This window comes from Muntiacus reevesi, chromosome 12 (assembly GCF_963930625.1).
Source record: "Muntiacus reevesi chromosome 12, mMunRee1.1, whole genome shotgun sequence".
Classification (NCBI taxonomy): domain Eukaryota; kingdom Metazoa; phylum Chordata; class Mammalia; order Artiodactyla; family Cervidae; genus Muntiacus; species Muntiacus reevesi.
Window position 1 is genome coordinate 75,958,744 of NC_089260.1, and position 13,783 is coordinate 75,972,526.

The window sequence follows — 13,783 nt, forward strand, 5'->3', positions numbered from 1 at the left end:
TATGTGAGCATATGTGCAGTGTTAGGTAAGCACGTGTGTTCAGTATGTTATGTGAACACGTGTGTGTTCATGCATCCATGTGTACGTGTGTGTGCGCGCGCGTGTGTGTAGGACGTATACGTGTGTGCTCACACAGGTGCTTCCAGTGTGTGTGTGTGCACACATTCACACTTGGATGTGAGTGTTTGCATGTGTGCGTGGCTGGCATGTATACGTGTGCATGCCGGTGTACAGTGCATCAGGTATCTGTGGGTGTTGTGTTTGTGCCTGCGTGTGTGTGAGCATGTACACGTGTGCACTGGTATGTACTCGAATTCACTGCTTGTGTGTGTGTGTGTGTGTAGGCTGGCCCTGTGCAAGTCTTGACAAAACTCAAGTCAAGGCTCTGGGGCAGGGCTGGCTGCCCCATGGAAGACCGTTTGGAGGGCATGCGGGCTGGGGCTGCCACCGGGAAATGAGGAGCTCGACTCTGAGGGGCAGGGCGGCGGGAGCAGGAGGTGGTCACCCCCACCCAGGGGCAGCACGGACCCCGTGCCCATGCCCTGGACTCAGAAGGCCCTGATGCCTCTGAGACCTTGGGCATAAACGTGGGGTCAGCAGTGGCCGCAGCATAGCATCTTAACCAGCTCCCTCTTCCCGCCGCCCAGGTGGTTCCCAGCGAGGACCCGCCTCCCGGCCCGGGGCCTCTGGCTGGGGTGCTCCCTGGCCTGGAACACTCTCCCCACATGCCCCTCCCTCAGGGGCTGCCTGGATGGCACGTGGCGGCAGCCCCAGGCCCACCGTCCCCTCACGCTCTCTCCCTCTCTTCCCACACGGAATCGCCCATGAACACCAGAGAATGTCCCGTGTCGTTACTCTGTCCCTGCCAGGATGCCCCCAGCACGGGGTAGGGGAGTCGGCCCTGCTCGCTGACGAAGCCCCGTGATGGCCCAGCCCCTGGCGGCAGCAGGCCTTGGATGAATGCGTGTTGAGTGGAGGGAGGCACAGAGGTGTCCAGGCCGCCGGCAGGCTCACACAGTTTGAAACGGGGAGACCCGGAGCAGAGCAGCTCTTGGCCACCTGGGGCTTCTCCCGCAAGAGCGCAGCTGAGAGGGTCTGTGTGTATGTGTGTCTGTGTGTGTGTAGGGGTGAGGTGGCCCACGGACCAGAGAGGTCTAGCAGTCATTCAGAAGACACACAGCTGAGCTGGACCCCGTATCGTGCCGTGGAGCCTGTGCCCCGGAGCTGCGCCCCCACACTGAGCAGGGGAGGCTGGGTCAGGCGTGTCCTCCGTCCCGGCTCTAGGGGGCCGTGCAGTGCCCAGAGCGAGCAGGAGGCCCAGGCCAGCCTGTGGCCCACTTTCAGCCCTGCCCCCGCCCGGCCTGTCCAAACACCGCATGGCCATGCCACGCGTCCAACTGGCCAGCCTTCCTCGGGCCAGAGCACCGCTCCCTGCCCCCGGCCGGCCGCCCCTCTGCACAGCCCGCCTCTCCCGCCCCCTCCGGAGTCTCTCTGCGTTTTTCTGCCTCTGGTGAGATGGGGCCATTTCTCTCAAGGGTTGCTTTAAATATTCATGTTTTAATTAAAGAATTTTATTGCAGAAGCGACGTGTAAGATAATGAAAAAGCAGCATCCTGGGGGCTGGGGGCCAGCGTGTGTGTGTGTGTGTGTGTGTCCCTGTGCATATGTGTGGGTCCCTGTGCATGTGTTCTCGTGTGTGTGCATGCGTGTCCCTCTGCACATGTGTGTGCCCTGTGTGTTCGTGACCCTGCGTGTGCACATGTGTGCCTCCCCCAAGTGCCTGCATGGGTGGGGGGGCTGGGCTGGAGCCTGAGTGTGTGACATCCCCGGTGCGTGCAAGGGAGGGATGCTGGGCCTAGGGGCCGTGACCTACCCCGGGCCGAGTGCCCCGGTGCCTCCAGGCCTGTCCACTCTCAGCCGGGGTGCCCCTGCCCTGACACCCCATGGGCTTTGAAGTAATTCCCACCCTAAACGCCACACAGCTACCCTCTCTAGGGGCTGCAGTGTGTGGAGAGAGGCAGGGCTCTGATGGGAGGAGGTGCTCCAGGGGGAAGGGGGTATCTTTGGAGTTTAGGGGTAATCAGAAATGTGTTGGGGGGACAGGGGGACAGGAGCAGGAAGGTTAGGGCCTCCCTGCCAGGATGGTTTTCATCCCGGTAAGCTATTCTTTTGCGCAAGGGCCAACTTAGAAAACCTGGAAAACATGGTTTCCGGCTCCAGGCAGACAACCTCCAGGCATTGTAGGCGGACATAGGAGGACGTGACCCCGTGGAGACCAGAGGAGCACAGGGGGCCACCCAGAGCGGGGTTCCCACACCACCCTGCGGCTGTGGCCCTGCGGGGGTCTCGCTGCCCCCCCAGAGCGGGGAAGGGCTGTGAGTTGTGTAGCCAAGGCTCTGGGAGGGGAAGAGACCTGCCCAGGTCATCCAGCATCGAAGCGCAAAGCCAGGCAGGACCCGGGCCTTCGCCTGGGCTTGTAGCAGGCACCCTTAGGACAGGGGGCGCCTGCTGGACTAACCCTACAGCGGGGTCCATCACTGACTTGCCGAGTCTCAGTTTCCTTCTGTAAAAAGGGGACGGGACAGTACCTGCCTGTAGGGTCTGGAGCCTCTGTCGTGCATGGAGGAACTCTCCTTGTCCTCCTCTGGCAAGTGGCCTGTGGGCAGTGGCCGCGGTTCTCAGCCCCTTCCTGAGATCCCACAGCGCCTCCTGCAGCTGGGTGGCTTGCTGGCCTCTCGGGCCCTGACAGTGGAAGCCGCAGTCCTTGGTGGAGGATGCACCACGTATGGACTTGTGGAGCCAGAGCGGGGCTGTGGTTTCCGTGGGAGTGGAGCTGTCCATCCCCTGGGGCCTTCATTTGCACATCCATGCAAGGGGCTCAGAGGAGGAACCTGCGTGCCGCAGGACAGGCCTTGACTCTGGGGGCTCGGTCCTCACAGGGGCTGGACTGCACTGTGGTTACTAGGGACCCCAGACTGATGGTCAGGGGCGGGGCTGGAACAGGCGGTGCTGCCTGACATGCTGGACTGGGGAGACCTCTGCTGGACAAGACGGGAAGTGCAGACTGCCTCCTCCAAAGGGGACCCCGGAGGCAGGGAGGCCCAGCAGGAAGACAGCCTCCCTGGGTGCCCCGCCCCAGCCCACTGGGGTGCAGGGACCCCCGGGATCGGGGTGACCACAGCCTCCAGACTGGGGCGCCGGGGTGGGAAGGAGTCCTGGAGCCCCCTCGCCGTGTGTCCGCTCTCCTGGGTGGCCAAGGCTGCCTGGCGGCCATTAATTGGTTCTATTCATCCCTTAATGAGATGGAAATGAGGCTTCCAGACAGAGGGGGCATTGAGCCTGGGAAGAATGGCGGCTTCTTTCCGAGCCTGGAGGGGCAGCCCACCCCCCAACCTTGCCCACTCTTCTGCTGCCCCGTCAAAGCCCACCCAGCCCAAGAGCCCCGTGGCCACCCAGCAAAGGGTGGCCTGAGCCCCTCCGTGCTCAGCCCTGCGGGCCCCAGGACACCTGCCTGGGTGATTCTCTGGTCTTGGATGCGCTTGCCTGACAAACATTTATCAGGTGTCAACCACGTGTGACGACACACGGTAAAAATGATAACAAAGACCGCAGCTGCCGTTAGCCGAGCGTGCATCAGCGGCCAGGGCTTGGTATGCGACAGGGATCCTGTGTCGAGGATCAGAAGTCAGTCTGTGATGAGGATCAGGGCCGTGTGTGATCAGGACCGGGAATCAGCATATGAGCAGGGTCAGGGCCGGGCCGGGGGGCAGTCTGTCCTCTGAGCCAGTGGACCCCCTGCCTGGCCTCTCCTGATGTGACCCTTCCCTCCTTCCCCTCCCCCCCGCCACGTCCCCGCCACCTGGGTCACCAAGGTAACCAGCCCTGAAATAGTGGGTGTTTTGGCAGCTGAGGCCTAACCTGAGTCTATCCTGAAAGACGGAGCTCTGCAGCAGTTGCCATGGGAACCAAGTGGCATCCTCCGATTAGCCTGGCTTGGACACCCTCTCTCTCCCGCCCACTGCCAGGTCCCACGTCACTCAGGCTTCCACACGGGGGCTGGGCTGGGGCAGCAGGGGGGACAGGAGGACGGGCCTGCTGTGTCCCTGCAGCCAGGCCGGCCCCCGACTCCAGCCTCCCCATTCCTCCGTGTCAGTGTGACAGGCCGGGGGCTCAGCCGGTGAGACCGCTGGGACCTGGAGCCCCAGGTCGGCGAGCGGTGCTGGCAGCCTGCCTTGTCTGAGGGCCGCAGGGGCAGTGCTTGGAATCTGATTGGGGGTCTGGTCCTGGCTCCCCTTGTTATCAAATGGGGGTGGCTATGGGGCTCCTGCCGACCACCGGGCCTCGAGGGAAGGCGCCTGAAGTGGCGGTAGTGAGGGCCCCGTGTCTGGGCAGCCTCAGAGCCACTCACGGGCAGTGTGCACAGGGGCGCTGTCCTGCAGGCCCCCCACCCACTGCCCTGGGCCCTGGTCAGCTGCCGCACACCCCGAAGCCCTGGGACACAGGCATTTGCAGCTCAAAACCAAGTCATGTCTGTGTGGCAGCCTCCATGCTTCCTGCTCCTGCCCAGCCCTGGGACCCTGGGGCCACCTGCCTGGGGAGGCTCAGGCCTGCTTGCCTCCTCAACTCCAGGGCAGATCGTCCTGTGGGGTGGGGTGGGGGGAGCCTCACCAGCTCCCAACTGTCTGGACCACCCCTCTCTGAGCCCTGGTTTCCTCTGCTGTAAGTGGGTCCACACCTGGTTCCTGGGTGGACTGGGACTCAAGGTTCCTGAGGCATCCGGTGCCGAGCAGGGAGGGGGGACAGGAAGTGGGGAAGACAGGACTCTGCTGCCCAGGATGCCTCCTGAGGGCCGGCCCTGGGGGAGCATGGGCCTTGAAGGGTGGGGGACCAGGTCCAACAACCTACTCAGCCCCTCCTGACTGGGGGAGCACAAGCGTTCCGTCACTAGGGCAGCCTCAGTCTTCTCACCTGGACCACGGGGGCAGAGAGGCCCTGGTGGGAGCACAGGGCACCAAGCCCAGGCCCAGGAGGGGCTCGGAACCAGGGCCCTTGGCACCCTGGAATCAGGCTCCCTGCAAAGCTCAGCCCAGCCTCTCCTCTGCACTGCGTGTGCAGGAGGGGCACAGAAGGGCCCACTCCCACCACAGACCACGCGATTCAGGTCCGAGCCGGCCCCTCCTGCCCCACCCACCTGCGTGTCCCAGTCGCAAGGCAGGTCTGAGAACAGGAGGCCTGACTTCTGTGTGCCCTTGAGGCCTCTCTGGGCTCCAGGGGAGGTGAGACGCTTGGGAGGGGGTGCTCTGTGAGGGCAGAGAAGGATCCTTGATGGCTTGGGGGCCTGGAAGGTGAATGAACCTTGCCTTCTTGTGGGACTTGGGCCCCCTTCCCTGCCTACCATTCATTTGCTTCTGGCGCCCCCTGCTGGTCAGTTCCCAGCACAGGCACAGGACAGCTGATACCTTTCAAGTGGCCCTCCACAGAACCCAGCACCTGGACGCCCAACTTGCTGCACATCAAAGCAGGTTCTCTGGAGGAATTCCCTGGCGGGTCGGTGGTTAAAACTTGACGCTTTCACTGCTTTGGCTCGGGTTATATCCCTAGTCTGGGAACTAAGAGCCCACATGCTGGGCAGTGTGCCAACACACACACACACACACACACACACACACACACACACACAGTGGGATTTTCTAGCATCGACAGATGGGCAGTGTGCCAAAACACACACACACACACACAGAGTGGGATTTTCTAGCATCGACAGACCCCACACCTGTGGTCTCCCCATCGTTTCTTGCTGCTTGCCATCACAGGCTGCAGACTTGGGAAGAAGCGCCCTCATCCTCAGGTGGAGGGCGTGAGGGCAGGGTGGGTTGGACCTGACCATCCCAGGGCAGTGGGTGGTAGGGCCACCACTTGAGTCCCATCTTTCGGCTCCAGCACCCACCCTAGGGATCTGCACAGTCCGCCTTCTCACCCCACGTGCTCCCCAGAGAAGCCAGGCTCCGAGAGGCCACAAGGACTCTCCTGCCGGGCCAGGCGTGACCTGCCCTTGGCCAGCCTGGCTCCCCTGCTCCCGCCCCAGGTGGGGCAGCGGCCCAGCTCCAGGGTGACTCCCAGTGCCAGGCCTTGGCAGTGCCATCTCCTTGCCCCATTCCTGGGGGCTGTGTCAGGGGCTGCGTGCAGGGCACCCAGCCCACAGTAGGCGCTTGGTGACCTGCACGTGCCCTTGCTGGGTCTGCCCTGACCCTGCTGTGCTGGGAGCAAGGGGCCCTGGAGTTCCTGAGGACAAATGGGGTGGCGGCACCAGAGTCCCTCAGGGCGGGAGCTATCTGGCCTGTGGACTGAGTGCCTGGATGAAGCAGCTCCTCCCTGAAGCCATCAGTGCAGCCCAGCTCTCGCCCAAGATGTTGGCCTCCTGCTCCTCACCCCTCAGTGGCTCCCCAGTGCTTGGAGGCTCTGTCCTCGGTGGCACTGGGGCCACCAAGGGGCTCAGACCTTCAGGGACAGGCGGTCATGATGCTTGAGGGGACAAGGCCGGGATGAAGACCCGTGAGAGGGCTGAAGGAGGGTGGCCAGAGGGACCTGGAGGCCAGTCTCTGCTGTGTCTAGGGGAGGGGAGGCCTGGCGGGGCCCAGGGTGTGAGTCCTCACTAGGCCACCAGGTATGGGGCCTCTGGTGTCCCTGAGTGATGGGGTGATGAACACACAACACAGATCATGGGAAGAGGGTGAACAAGTCTAGACTGAGGACCATGGGGAGGGGATCTGCAGGGGCTGAGGCTCTGTGCCAAGTAGGAGCCCCCTCTGCCCCCACCCCCTTACTGGGCCCTTGGAATAAGGCAGCTGTTGGGGTGGCCGGGGTGCCTTTCATTCATTCGTCCTTCAGACCTGCCTGGGGCTCCTGCTCTGGGTCCAGCCGCTACACTGAGGACCTAAATTCAGTCAGTGGAGACCCTGGCCTGGGAGCCTGTAAACAGAGCCAGAAAGCACTGAGACCCCAGAGGGAACTCGGGTCGCACCTCTGCCCCTCCCTGCCCTGCCGGCCGCCTATGCTTCGCACCCCATCGCTAACCTCATCCAGGCCCACTCTCGCCTCCTGGCTGACCCTCCAGGGCGCTGCGCTGGTTAAGCCTCCCAGGCTTCTTCGCAGGGGCCGCTCTACCCCCACACCCCTGCGAGACCCCTGAGACACTGCCTGAAAGACATCGCAGCCTTTTGACCCCGGCCCTGACTCTGCCCTCTGGTTCCCACCAGGCGGCTGGAAGTTGTGGTCCCTATGGGGCGAGTGCACGCGGGACTGCGGCGGAGGCCTGCAGACGCGGACACGCACCTGCCTGCCCGCGCCGGGTATCGAGGGCGGCGGCTGCGAAGGGGTGCTGGAGGAGGGCCGCCTGTGCAACCGCAAGGCCTGCGGCCGTGAGTGCGCGGACGGGTGGGACGGGCGGAGTCGCGGCGGGGGAGAAGGAGGGGCCCGGGCCGGGTCAGGTGGGGAAAAGGGCGGGGAGGGGGGGGAGGCGGGTGCTGGGTCTGGCCGGACCAGGGAAGGTGCTGGGGCCAGGCTAGGCCGGGCTCGAGCTGTGAGGGGCGGGACCTGGGGCGGGGCGGGGTCAAGGGGTGGGGCCTAGCCAAGGGAGGGGCCAACTCCTGGTCCAGGCCGGGTGGCATCAGAAGCAACGGCCTAGGAGGAGGGGCGGGACCGGGTGTTAGACTGGATGTGGCTGTCTTAGCACCTGCGGACTGGGAGTTCTGGGGTGCACGCGGAAGGCTGTCAGTGAGGCTTTTCCCTCCACCCCGATCCCCAGCCCTGACCAGAGCTGCCTGTCCCAGCTGCATCTTGCCTCCAGGATGTATTTCTCTAATAAGGCTCTCTAATGACCTCATGCATATTTTAGCTGCTTCCATAAAGTTAAATCAAGTTATAATGAGACTGTCATTCTTCGGGTTGTTTCTTCCCCGATGAGTTTTCCTGGGGAGAGGAGCTCATCTCAGAAGCCTGGGGAGGGCCCTGTGTTGTCTGGGCTGGGCAGCGGGACTCAGGACTGCAGGCGGGATGCTAAGGAGGGGACAGCAGCAGCCATCTACACCTGGTGCCCTACGAATGACGCTGCGGGCCCCGGGGGAAGAGAGGGAGGGGCGCAGGACAGGGGAGTCTGGACCAGACAGGGCTTGGCGCCAGACCAGGGTGCCCTGGTCCCAGGTTTCTCAGCTGCCCAGTGGGACCAAGTGGCCCTGGTGCTGGCAAGCCTGGGCCCGACTGTGACTGAGAAATGAGGGGCAAAGGGTCAAGAGCGCCCCTCTAGAGCTGCAGGACGGGAGCCGCAGGCCAGGGCCTGGGTGCTTACCTGGACCCACCCTGCAGCCGCTGGGCGCACAAACTCCAGGAGCCAGTCCCTGCGGTCCACAGATGCCCGGCGGCGTGAGGAGCTGGGGGATGACCTGCAGCAGTTTGGGTTCCCGGCCCCGCAGACAGGTGAGTGGCAGCGTCTGGGTGGGGCTGACAGCAAACACACTAAAGCTGGGAAGTGGGGAAAGTTGGTTCCAGGGTATCAGGTCTTTGGACAAATATTGTACATTATTAATTGCTGCTGATTCCAAGTAATGACTGTAATAATTTCCCATAATTAGACTAACCTCTCAGGTGCCAGGCCCTGGTCTCCAGGCACACTGGATTTAGGAGAAATGGTGTGAGGCGAAGGGACCTGTCGAGAAAAAAAAAAGGAGGGGGAGCTCACGGGCCTTGCTGCGGCCACCTGGGGGTCTGACCGCAGCGCAGGTACGGGCGCAGCAGCAGGCCTGTGATGCTGTAGGTCTGGGCCCACAGGTGACCCCGCGGCCGAGGAGTGGTCCCCGTGGAGCGTGTGCTCCAGCACCTGCGGCGAGGGCTGGCAGACCCGCACGCGCTTCTGCGTGTCGTCCTCCTACAGCACGCAGTGCAGCGGGCCCCTGCGGGAGCAGCGGCTCTGCAACAACTCGGCCGTGTGTCCAGGTGGGCGGGGCGCCGGGTGGGGGCGGGGCGTCCGGGTAGGGGCGTGGTGTCGGGGCGGGACGTCCAGGGCTGGTGACTCGGCCGCCAGCTGGGCCGGACAGGGGTCGCAGAGCGCTATGTTCCCTCCTTAGTGCATGGCGCCTGGGACGAGTGGTCGCCTTGGAGCCTGTGCTCCAGCACCTGCGGTCGCGGCTTCCGGGACCGCACGCGCACCTGCAGGCCGCCCCAGTTTGGAGGCAACCCCTGTGAGGGCCCGGAAAAGCAAACCAAGTTCTGCAACATTGCTCTGTGCCCTGGTAGGTGAGAGGGAGGGCGCTGGGTGGGGTGAGACAGGGCAGGGGAGGGAAGGACCCAGTGGGCCACCGGCCAGCCCAAGGAGCCCAACTTTGCCCACTCAGACCCACCTGCTGGGGCCTCAGAGGTGAGATTGGAACCCCAGGCTGTGATCAGGCTGTAGGCAAGAGAACCTGGGACGTTCTCACTGGTGCGCCAGGGGTGTTGGGGTGCTGGGGCCTCCTTGGGTGTCACCCATGCCTCAGACTTTGTGGGGTGCTCACACCTGTGCCCCAGGTGGGGTGTGGACCCTGGCTGTTTACGCTGGCTTCCTGTCCCCTTCTTCCCCTGGGCCGGGCAGTGGATGGAAACTGGAACGAGTGGTCCAGCTGGAGCACGTGCTCCGCCAGCTGCTCCCAGGGCCGGCAGCAGCGCACACGCGAGTGCAACGGGCCTTCGTACGGGGGTGCCGAGTGCCAGGGCCACTGGGTAGAGACGCGAGACTGCTTCCTGCAGCAGTGTCCAGGTCAGGCCATGCCCCGGGGCCTGTGGGTGGGGACCTGCGGTCCTGAGTCTCTTGGGGGCTGGGGGCTGCTGGAGGGCCCTGGAACGAGGCCCCAGGGATGTGGTGGTGGTGGAGGGATCCTGGGGACCAGTGCACATGAGGCACTTTTCTTATCCTGTATCAAGCTGAGCTCTGCCTTCCCCTCCCTGGTGTCAACTTCCTTCTGCTCCCGGCTCCCCGCCCCTGCGTCCCCGTGGCTCCTGCACGCCCCTCGTCCCCATCCTCATGCCTCCGTGTCTGGCTATGTCCTGCAGTGGATGGGAAGTGGCAGGCCTGGGCGTCATGGGGCGGCTGCAGCGTCACATGCGGGGGTGGCACGCAGCGGCGGGAGCGCGCCTGCTTGGGGCCCTTCTTCGGGGGAGCAGCTTGCCAGGGCCCCCAGGATGAATACCGGCAGTGTGGCGCCCAGCGGTGTCCCGGTGAGTGTCCCCACTCTGCCCCACAGCTGGACCCGAGGAGGCGCAACCCGAGTGGTGGGGGAGGCCCTCGGGGCGCAGCTGGGGGACGACCGCCTTGTGAGGGTGGATGTCCCGTGGCGTCTGGGCCCTCCTGACCTTGCTGCCAGCTCTCTGACCCTCCCTGCGTTCCCCTCCCCCACTCATGTCTCTGGCCCTTGGCAGAGCCCCATGAGATCTGTGATGAGGACAACTTCGGAGCTGTGGTCTGGAAGGAGACCCCGGCCGGAGAGGTGGCTGCGGTCCGGTGTCCCCGCAACGCCACAGGTAAGGGCCAAGGGGGCAGGGGCTGGCAGGGGCACCTGTCCCTTCCTTGCGGGATGTGTGAGAGGCACTGAGATGCCCCAGGAGGCCCGCCCAAGAGCTGTCAGCACAGGGCACGCGGCCCAGACCCTGCCCAGGCAGCCCTGTGCACACCCAGGCGAGAGGGGTGCGGACGGGGACCCGGGGCCGCCGTGTCCTAAGTCACCGGAGCCACTGCCGGCACGAAGCCCTTTGGTGCGATGTTTACACGTGGGAAACCAGAGGCACAGAGGCCACAGCCTTGCCCTGGGCCTGCACGGCCAGTCACGGGGAAGTCGGCTTTGGACACAGTGGTCTTGATCGCCACGCACCCCATGGAGCGATACGAGGTGTGGGAAGAGCAGGGTGGGCTCCCAGAAGGGGCTCTGCAGTGAAGGTTTAGTTTCCTTTGCCCTCTTGTCTGAGGAGCATGTGTTGTTTTGTGCCCCCGTGTGCTGTGTGACATTCAAGAAGTACCTATCCTCTCTGAACCTCCATTTCTTTCTGTAAAATGAACTTGCTCTGGGCTCCCCACCCCCCGATAAGGCTGGTGACCGTGGTGGAGGCTGTGTATTCGCAGCCGTGGCTGCAGCCCCCGTGCCCTGTTTTGTTTACAGAATAATACAGGTTCTGGGTAGCGTCTTGCAAATCTAGGGAAGTAAAGTGAAACACAAGTCGCAGGATGGCGTCACTTCTGTAGCATTTGTCTGCTTGTGTGACCCCTTGTTTTGATTCTGCACCATGCTGTGGACCAGGTGTCCCGTCCTGCCCCGTGGCTCCCGTTGGGTGGCAGTATCCTGGCAGTTCCCTAGAGTCATCACAGCTGTGCCTGGCTCCCTGGGAGTAAGGTCTAGGTCATAGTCTGTGCCTATGTTCAAGGCCGTCCACACCTGACTCCAGTCAGCCCCAAGGCTGCCCAGCATCTGCAGCACACCAGGGTCATCAGGGGCCCCCTGACCCCAGAGGTGGAGCGGGGCAGGGGTGGGCTGTTGGTTCTCCCCAGGGCTCTGGGTAGGAAGGGGCTCCGCAAGAAGCCCTGGGCTGAACTCTGAAGCCCATCACTCAGCCCAGGGTTCAACCTCCACACAGGTAGGATGCCTGCAGGTTTGGCTCCTAACAGGCTCCAGTGCTTGGCTGGCAGCGTCTGCTCAGAAATGTTTTGAGTGAAAAAATGTCGACGGAGGCCTGGCCCCCGTGCCAGCTCTGCTCCTGCAATGCGGCCATGGGCGAGTGTCTTCCAGGGCTGGGGGGTCCCATCAAGAGAGCTGGAGGCACTTGGGAGCTGTGGCTGGGTGGGTGGGACTCTTGCAGCAGATGTGGGCATCCTCCTGAGAAGTGGGAGATGGAGCCGACCACCCATCTCCACAGGCCTCATCCTGCGACGCTGTGAGCTGGATGAAGAGGGCATTGCCTACTGGGAGACCCCCACCTACATCCGCTGTGTGTCCATTGACTACCGGAACATCCAGATGATGGTGAGGCTGGGCCCCGGGGTCTCCCACCCCACCCTGCCCATCACTCCAGGGCTCGCCTCTCTCCTCCATTCTCAGACATAACCCTGCATCCCCAGCGGTACACTCCGTGGACACGGGTCAGCATGGCTGGGGGCTGCAGGGCACCCTCTGGGCATGGGAGATCCTTGGTACCTGCAGAGTCATAGCACCCACACCCTGTCTGCCTAGACCCGGGAGCACCTGGCAAAGGCACAGCGCGGGCTGCCTGGAGAGGGGGTTTCCGAGGTCATCCAGACCCTGGTGGAGATCTCCCAGGATGGGACCAGCTACAGCGGGGACCTGCTGTCCACCATTGACGTCCTGAGGAACATGACAGAGATCTTCCGCCGGGCGTACTACAGCCCGACCCCTGGGGATGTGCAGGTGGGTGCCCAGGAGGGCATTCTCCACCCCAGCCTTAGACCGAGTCCTGACTTCAGACGGAACCCTGAGCCGGGTCTCGCACTGAGCCCTGACCTCGGTCACACTCTGACCCCTGGTCACACTGAGCCATGATTCTGGTACCTTATTCTCTGTTCTGGAGAAGGAAATGGCAGCTCACTCCAGTGTTCTTGCCTGGGAAGTCCCGTGGACAGAGGAGCCTGGTGGGCTGCAGTCCCTGGGGTCGCAGAGACCGAGTACACATGCCTTTTCACTGGCCTTTCTTCCTCTTCCTTCCAGAACTTTGTCCAGATCATCAGCAACTTGCTGGCCGAGGAGAACCGGGACAAGTGGGAGGAGGCGCAGCTGGTACGCCTGCCCACCTGGGGGTGGCTGTGGGCATCTCTGTGACTCCCCATCCCCCAGGCCGGCTCAGGGTGGGGTCTTGGGTTCAAATCTCAGCTTGTCCTCTTCCAGGAAGTCACTTAGCCTTCTGAGCCTCGGCATCCCCGTCCGTCAGATGACGGGTTCACGCTTGGGGCTCAGGGAGGGGTCTGAGAAAGCATGTTGGCCGTAGGGTGCAGGCCGGGATGTGGCAGTCCTTTCTCACCTGGAGAGAACGGTCCGCCTCCCCCCCACACTGAACGGGAACCTACCGCTACGCCTGTGCCCAGGGGCTGCGGCACCCAGAGACCCCTGCTCTCCTCCCACCTGGACACCCGGCCATGGGCCAGAGTGCCACAGCCCCTCTGGGCTCAGTGTTCTTATCCACAAATTGGTGGTGGACACTGAGGTCCCACTCCGCTTCCCAAGTCAGGTCCAGAGCCCTGCGGGGTAGGGAGTGACCGGCAGGACCTCGTCCAGGACGGAACAGATGAGGGAAGGAGGTGGGAAGAGGCAGAGGAACAAGAGGCTGTGTCCCTGCTGGGGGGCAGGGGACTCGGGTGACACTGAGTTCTGGCACATTCTTGGCTGGGCTGCCCCCCACAATCTTGAGGCTCCCTGACCCTGCCCTCATCCCGTCCCCAGATGGGCCCCAATGCCAAGGAGCTCTTCCGGCTAGTGGAGGACTTCGTGGACGTCATCGGCTTCCGCATGAAAGATTTGCGGGATGCGTACCAGGTGACAGACAACCTGGGTAAGCCCGACCCTCGCTGTCCCAGGCCTCATCTTGCACACCTGGACGGGGCCTTCAAGCCTCAGTTTCCAGCGGAACCCCCGGGCCAGATTCTAGACTGATCTATGAGTCCTCAGGTGCACAGACCTGAGTCTCCTGACAGTGGTTGGATGTGATGCTGGGAGGGGGTCAGCGTGGGGGCTCTCGGACCCAGACCAGGCCCTGGACA

The 13,783-nt window shown here is 63.4% G+C and overlaps 1 protein-coding gene across 1 annotated transcript in view; it reads left to right on the top strand.

The window, feature by feature from the left end:
- Window positions 1-13,783, top strand: part of ADGRB1 (adhesion G protein-coupled receptor B1) — a 75,411-nt gene that overhangs the window by 15,336 nt on the left and 46,292 nt on the right. The window contains exons 3-13 of the mRNA XM_065903094.1: window positions 7,257-7,418; window positions 8,362-8,472; window positions 8,824-8,988; window positions 9,120-9,284; window positions 9,623-9,787; window positions 10,081-10,245; window positions 10,447-10,548; window positions 11,932-12,038; window positions 12,246-12,440; window positions 12,738-12,806; window positions 13,467-13,575. Coding sequence (XP_065759166.1) covers window positions 7,257-7,418; window positions 8,362-8,472; window positions 8,824-8,988; window positions 9,120-9,284; window positions 9,623-9,787; window positions 10,081-10,245; window positions 10,447-10,548; window positions 11,932-12,038; window positions 12,246-12,440; window positions 12,738-12,806; window positions 13,467-13,575 — 1,515 coding nt within the window. The remainder of the gene's footprint in view (window positions 1-7,256; window positions 7,419-8,361; window positions 8,473-8,823; window positions 8,989-9,119; window positions 9,285-9,622; window positions 9,788-10,080; window positions 10,246-10,446; window positions 10,549-11,931; window positions 12,039-12,245; window positions 12,441-12,737; window positions 12,807-13,466; window positions 13,576-13,783) is intronic.